This window comes from Dipodomys spectabilis, unplaced genomic scaffold, assembly GCF_019054845.1.
Source record: "Dipodomys spectabilis isolate Male_0828 unplaced genomic scaffold, ASM1905484v1 ptg000002l, whole genome shotgun sequence".
Taxonomy (NCBI): Eukaryota; Metazoa; Chordata; class Mammalia; order Rodentia; family Heteromyidae; genus Dipodomys; species Dipodomys spectabilis.
This window is the reverse complement of record NW_024870679.1, coordinates 57,647,738-57,655,360: the sequence shown is the minus strand read 5'-3', so window position 1 is coordinate 57,655,360 and position 7,623 is coordinate 57,647,738. Positions and strand designations below refer to the sequence as shown.

General features: G+C 47.3%; 1 protein-coding gene across 4 annotated transcripts in view; it reads left to right on the top strand.

Moving 5' to 3' along the window:
• The first annotated feature begins 421 nt into the window (after positions 1-421).
• The window catches only part of Glis1 (GLIS family zinc finger 1), a 195,417-nt gene continuing 188,215 nt past the window's right edge, over positions 422-7,623 (top strand). For all 4 annotated transcript variants that reach the window (XM_042679731.1, XM_042679740.1, XM_042679722.1 and 1 more), the window contains exons 1-2: positions 422-488; positions 1,467-1,747. In XM_042679731.1, the coding sequence (XP_042535665.1) occupies positions 1,492-1,747 (256 nt within the window). In that variant the 5' untranslated portion in view covers positions 422-488; positions 1,467-1,491. The remainder of the gene's footprint in view (positions 489-1,466; positions 1,748-7,623) is intronic.

The following is a 7,623-nucleotide window of genomic DNA, read 5'->3' as shown; positions in this document are numbered from 1 at the left end:
CAGTGTGAGTCGTTATCACCGGTCCCCTTTGACGGGGGTAAAACTGGAGCGGGAGAAGGGACGGATCCTGCCCGAAGGACGAAGCCGGGTTCTGCAGGCACTCAGCGGGCTCGCCCGCCCGGCATGGTACCTTCCCCGTCTGCCCTCCATCCCGCCGGGTTCCGCGGCCGCGCTCTGCGGACCTCTCTCTGTGCTCGGGAGCCGGCCGCCTCCTGTCAAACTCCACTTCCAGCCCCGCGTCGGCCCCGCCCAAGCCCCCAGGCGAGGAGGCCCCGCCCTCGCGCCGCGATTGGCCTCAGCCGGGCGGTCCCGGCGAGCTAGTGGCTCAGGTGGCTGTCGGGCACGGCGGGGCCCGCCCCACCCCCGAGGGTGCCGCCCCGCAGGACGCGGCGGCGGGGGCTGCGGCGGCGGCGGCGGCGGCGGGGGCTGCGGCGCCAGAGGAGGCGCGCCGAGCCGTGCGCCCCGCGAGCCGCAGCGCTCGCTGCGAGGTGAGAAGGGGCGCGGTCCGCGGCCTGAGAAAGGGACCCGCGGCTGGCGTCCCAGCGGCGTCTGAATCCGGGGGGGCTGTGGATGGCGCGGGGAGCCTCGAGGGGAAAGTTTGAGGGCACCGGGGCCCTTGCTCCGGGGGCGGAGAGCGGAGGGGGGTGATGGGAAGGCCGAGGCTCCGGTGCGCCGAGCGCGTGTGGCGCAGCGTGAGACTCCGCGGCTGTTCGCGCTTGGTGAATGAACGCGTGTGGCACGCTGAGTCTCCGAGTGCGCACTGCGAGGCGGGTGTGTGGTGTGCGTGGGAGCCGGTGCGCACGGGACTTAAGGACCCGGCCCGCGACCAGAGGCGCACGCGATGGGCTCATTTTCCCTGAGGCGCGTGCAAATGTGCTGGTCTTGGGGTGCGCTGGACGGGTGAGTGCCCATCCTCATACTTCCGTTTTCCCTGTCTTGCGGGGGAGGGGCGGCAGGAAAGGTCTCCGGCGCGAGTCTTGAAAGGTCCGTGTCCAGGACTCCTGCATGCGCGGCCCGCGGCGTCGGCGCGCAGCCCGGGCCCGGGCACGCTGGAGGAGCGCAGCCAGTCACCCGCCCTGGCCGGCCATCTCCACCGCATCGCCCGAAACCCTGCTGGGGGGAACTCTGGTCCTCCACCGGTACGGGACGCCGGACAGACATTGCTTTCCAGGCCAGGCCCCAGTTTCACCATTCGTCGGAAGAGGGTTGATCTCGGCCAAGGAGAATTTGGATGGGAGGGCTCGGAGGACCCTGCGGCTCAACAGGGTCTAGACAGCAGGGAGAGCTGCTCCTGAACGCACTAAGAGTTGTGCGTGGGGTCTAGTGGGGTGCAGGCTGCAGTAGATGTGGCAGTTGGTGTTCACCTATTTTAGAAATGGCGACTTATCAGTGACCTGCCCAGACCTTGATCTCAGAGATACAGGGATCTGCTTTCTAAAACTCTTGTGTTAATGTCCCTTCCACAGAAGCAGCACGCTCTGATTCCACATCATGCATTGCGAGGTGGCGGAGGCACTTTCTGACAAGAGGCCTAAGGAGGCTCCCGGGGCACCAGGCCCCGGCATTGGGCCTGCCAGTCTCAGTGCACACATGGCCTTCAGGATTACTGTGAGTGGAGGCAGCTGCGGGGCTGTGGGCCCTCGGGACCTGCTGCCTCGGCCACCCATGCCAACATCGCGCACCCATGAACTCCTCTGTCCCCGGAGTCCCAGAAACTACAGCACGTCCAAGGTTGCCACTGGGAAGGGTGAGTCTGACCCTACGAAGATGCCTGGCTGTGGTATGGAGAGCTTCAGGCTGTCTGGTGCCTCTGCCACCACTTCCTGTCTTGGTAGAGTTCCTTCAGAGAACTTTTCTCGGAGTGCCACCAAGTTCTCTGTAGTTGTTTGGAGCATCTCTTGTCAATCTGAAAAGCTGTCTTTAGGAAGTATCCTATTTGAACTTAATAGGCATGTTTTTTGGGGGGAAATGTGTGGATAGAAAGCTCAGATTAATTTTACTTTTGTATGTTTCTGATAAAAGTTGTGTGAAATGTCAAAATTTTATTATATGTTAGGGGGAGTAGTGACTCCTGTATGGGATATTTGTTTCTGAATAGCTGAAAGCCTACTTTGAAGTATAGCCATCATCTTAAATAACAAAAATCAGAGGCCTTCTGTAGGACCCCTTCCTTCTATGGACCCCAGTTTTCATCTGTCAAGTGAGGAATTTATTATGCCAGATGATTTCTAGGTTCCTGATGGAAAAGTTTCTGAATCCATAATCCAGCCTGACTTTTCTGTACATAGTGTTGCTGAAGCGTAGTTCTGAGCTGAAGTCACTTTGCAGTGCCATCTGCTGTGATAAAGCCAGTGACTGGAAGGCAGGCCCAGAACATCTATGGGTGAAACTAGGAATGGAGCTAGTATTCTCAGGAACATATTCATCTCGGGTTCCAGTTAACTATTCCTGGGCTGCTATTTATAGGTTTCATACTGACAGATAATTAACTAGAAATTGGGGGAATTGTTAAGGTTCCTTGCACACCCTGTCTTTTTTTTTTTCTCCTTTGGGAGAATCAAAATCCTTGGATTTGATTATATCAACACCTATCTTGATTCTCTATCTAGGCATTTTAGTGGAAGATAAAGCCAGTGTTCTATGTCTTAGGCATAGCCCAGTACCTTGGAGGACTCAAGTACCTTGCTTCCCAATCTAGGCCTGCTCAAATGAAATAAACATACAGGAGGTTTTCTTCTTAAAAGCAACAAAAACCAAATTGATAGGAGAGAACCACTTTTTGTTATCTTGTTTGAAATGTCAGTCTTTTCTCTAAGACATGAAGGTAATTTTTGTTTTAGAAGGACAGATGTTTTTAAAAATGTCTGTTGAGTTTTTACTGGAATACACACACTATCTCTTACTAGAGAGATGAGATGGTGGTGCGGGGCTGGGGGGGCGGGGGAAGAGGAGGATTGCATAGCAAGATATGAGCAATGTTAGCTGCCATGAGCCCTTTGGCTTGCCTGTCTTCATACGTAGTCCTCTTGTACACCCATAACCTCCTGCAATGTTTTTTTTTGTTTGTTTAAAAACTCATCGCTGTCATCTAAGGTCAGTTCTGCACATCCCTAGGGAATGACTATCTCTAACATGATTGTCCTTTCACATTGCGGTTAGAGACTTTTCAGCTGAAGATTTGTGTATGATTTTCCTACTTCAATTCCTACTGAACCTCAATTATTTTTATCCATTCTCCCAGGTCTATAATAGAGATCTTTATGTCAAGACTATGTTTGGAAAGGGCAGAGAATGGAGGGATGGGAGAAAGAACCTCTTTCTTTGTATTCCAAGCTGGTCTCTCTGGTTACTATTTTCCTCTGGGTGAGGCTGAGGTGGGATAGATCACACCACTTGAAAGATGAGGAAAGTGAGTGAGGCTTGTGGTGGGAAATGTCTCTAGTTTGTAGAAAATCTCCAGGCATGGCAGATCAGGGGCTTTGGAAACTAGAGCTCTGACCTAATCTAGTTTAGAAACTAGAGAATGAGTGCTTGGGGACCTGGGCTGTATGACACGGTAGGAGATGCTCCTTCCTGTCAGGCCAAGTGGCCTGATAGAAGAGCAGCTTCACCTCCGGCAGAACTTCAGTAACCCTCTTAGAAAGAAATGCTGTTGAGGAAATGGAACCTTCTTTCATTGCCTGCCCGTAGAAAAATAGTTGCTAGATCATGCAGCCCTATGAATATATACTACTTAGCCCCGAGTTCTTAGGCTTATTGGAAACAGACAAACAGGAATACCAATGGAACATATTTATTGAGTATGCCAGAAATGATAAGATGTGTGGGACACTGCAAGGAATTTTCTCTCATTTATGAAAAATTTGCCCTCAGACAGACTTGGAAAGATGAATGAGAGCATTGGTGATAAAGAATGGGAAAGGACAACTCAATACCTGCTTATTTTTAGAACTATAATGTACTGAATTTTCATTTTGCATGAGATAGAATAATGTCCACCTCACAAGATAAATAAAACAAGAATTGCAAGAATGCTTTATAGACTGAAATTTAGAGGAGGTCATTTACATTATCTGCAGTCACCATGCTTGGGGTAATGATACTGGATGCCAAGGTGATAGATTGAGGAGGGAGATAGTTTGATTTTTAAAATGTTGAATATGGAGGGCACTAATGGTTGGCAGTAGCCAGGGGAGCCTGAGAGGTGCCATACTTCAGATCTTTTGTGACCACTGCTGTCTGGTGACCAGCAAGAAGACCATATTGCTTAGTCTGAAATCAAGTTTCAAATGATCCAGTTTTCAGGGGAAGGGAATAAGTTCTTGAACCCAGCAGTTTATCATGTGTTTGAAGCCTATGTGTTTCCTGATCCCACTGAGAGGCACTGGGCGTGATGTGACGTCATGGACTAACATTGTCATCATTTACAATAAGAATCACGATCTGTTTATGGCCGAATCCCGTTTATCCAGATTCCAAACAGCTGGGGAGGCCACATTGCCAGATGCTGCATTTTTCTTTCTTATTATTAAACACCCAATCCTGCTTTTATAAGTCCTGACAAGGAAAGAAGGTAAACATCTGGGCTTTCTGCAGCAGACAGCTTTGTGGTGATGCCCTGATGACGCTGTTCTCTGTGCTCAGTACTTTGCAGTTTCCAGTGTGTTCCCACACATTCCCTCATCTGGCTCTGCCTACCTTATAGGCTCTACTGACAACAGATGCAGCAGTGCTTAGTATCTGTAACATACAGGATAAACCTTGGGTTTCACTGATGTGACTCCATTGTGTAGATGAACATGTAAAGAGCAGGGATTTTCAAAGATCCCAGTGGTTAAGTGGCAGTTTCTGAGGCCTCTAACTCCAAATGCTTGATTCTGGGTCCACAACTTGTATCTTCTACGTGTGTGTGTGTGTGTGTGTGCGTGTGTGTGCGTGTGTGTGTGCGTGCGCGCGCGCACATGCATGCACTGACTGAGAATTAGCATCCATAGTAAGGCTTTTAAGCATTTCCAGAAAATTTATAACTTTTGTTTCTGTCTTGGATCTTCAGAATTTGGTATCTAGTCTCTATGCCATGTCAGGAAGACTTTGTAGTTTACCAGGTGATTCTGTCCAGACCACATAATATTGGTCACTGTTGAATTCACAGCTACTTTTCAGCATATACCAAGATTGGATTCATTTTATCCTAGCAGAAAAGGAGATTGATAGTCACTGCAAATGTGAATTCTGCCATTAGTAAAATAGCCACCATGACAGGGTTGTAAATGCCGAAAAGTAGTCAGTCTTGTAGCAAAAATAAAAAATAAAAGGAAAGCAATTATAGATTGTGTGCATGGGAATCAAGGGCTGATGAAGGGAAGGAACTAAACATGCTGATTACCTGGCAGAGTTCCTGTATCTGAGCACGAGGCTGCTATAATATTCTGAGGAGGCTTGGAGTAGCTAGCGCATCCGTAACAGAAAGGTATGAGTTATTTTTAAAGCATTTCTCCCACCCTCCTGCCTCTGGTGGGCAATTTGCTTGCATTTCATCCATTTTAAAGTGCTGGTCCTGTGATCCGGAAATAATCGGATCCAAATTTTTTTGGTACTTGAGGTTTCAAATAAGGGGGAGAAAAACCTGCTGGCCAAATGTCAGGCTCATGAGACAAAGAGAAACAAGTATGTGTGTGGGTATACAAATGAGATAGGAACATGTTGCGTCTACAGTCGTAAGAGTTATGTATCTGACAAATCTTTTATAGACATGTAGAGGAAATACAATTCCCAAAGATTCCCTAAGAATCTTGTGCGGCTAGAATTTCTCTTCCTTTCCTGCCTCCCAAGGTCTCTAGAAGCTGCTTAAGATTTGGCGGCCCAAATGGAAAGGGAACCTTCACAGAAGATTGAGTCTTAATTTAGGCCTCGTTCTTTCTTCTTCCTTTCCCTGTAGTGTGCTTAACTGTGCTAAACTCTTAGGACACTTTGCTATGGAATGAAATTGATAAGGTATGTTGCTCTGTTTGTGTAAATTTCTTTTTATGCTGTGGTTTTTCTTCACACTTGTCTTGGGGGGGGGGGGAACAAACCAAAACCAACCACCCATTCTGGAGTTATTCATCTCCTTGCGTTTCATTTGCGTGAGAAGCCAAGTGAACCAGCACACTTATTTTTACAGTGCGTTAAAATCCCATTACAGGCATAAGTGCACAATGAATCATTTAAAATATATTCTTATGCTCTTTGTTCTGGATGTTGCATAATTATCATCATTTTCTTCGGTTTTATTTCGTGGAGTTTGGCTGGTATCCTAGAAGAGAAGGGGAAACTAACATTTGGAATAGGGGTTTCCAATCCATTTTTGGATAGAATTCGTAAAACAACAACAACAAACAAACTTTATTTAGAAGTTGACCAGTGACTATTGCTAACAGTGGCTTTTGCATAAAAGCCTTTTCCAATTTTCTCAGAAAACAATTCCCTATTTTGAAATCTATATGATGGTATTCCAACCTCACCTTACGTATAAAGTTGGAGTCAAAGTTTAATTATCATATGTAGTTTGCTAATTTCTTTTCCTAGTGTAGATTTTAGTTGCAATTAGTTTGGCCCTGGAGAGATGTTCTGTTTCTTTTGGTAGGGGGTAGTTTATTTGTGTCTAAAGAAACAAGGACATTTAGTTCATCAGAGAGAAGAAATGAAACAAACTGCAATGGGCTTTGAAAGGTTTGATTGCTTTTTGCAAAAAAGCAACTATAACACCAGGCCAGGAAAAAAGACTGCCGAAATACTGTGCACAGTCACTGTGCTAATGATTCTAGCAGTTTAAAAACGTACTTCTTGTTTATCAACAGCTACTGCCCAAATCAATAGTTTACAATGGTGGGGGGAGGCAGCTTTCAGCATTGGAAGCAAAGTCCGAGGACTCATAGCTGAGTTACTGAATAAGGAAAGCAGAGAAAGGGGGTGGGGGAGCGATTTGTGGCTGCTTTGGTCTTCCAAAGCCTTATTTATAAGAAACTGAAAGAAAACAGAGGTTGGGCAGAGATGGGGGTGGAGAGAACACAGCTCTAACCCAGTGGTCTTACAGTTTAAAGTCACTGAACACATCTGTTTTCTTCTTTCTTGTCTTTTTAAACTCAAAAGGGTTGATCCTTCAGAAGGTTCTGGCAGATTGGGCAGCTTGTGTTAGCATTATGAGTTGTGTTTTAAAAGTCAGTGTTTGAATCAGAAGCATGGAGAGGAGAGGAGCCCATCAGCCTGTTAACTGAATAACGCATTTCCTGTATGGCCTGAATTTATTTGTGGTTATGGCCAGGACTGCTTGGAGCACACACATGCGCCATTGTGCAGCTTCAGTGCACAGGGTCCAAGTCTTTGGCTTTGAGACTCAGTTTCCCATTTCCCTGTCTATAAAACGAGGAGCAGTTTGATTGGGTGATCCATAGCCCTGTCTTGCGTGATACTTCAGGATTCCATACTAACTGAGCTTGGAGATTGGGAAGGATCCTGGCTGTAGGGAGAAACTGCCTTTGTCTCAGGCCTTGACATCTCTCCTTGAAAGTTTTCTACTTGAAAGTTAAGTCTTCCTTGTAACATAGGTGAATGGGAAGAGGAAGGTCAACTGGCATGTGGCAG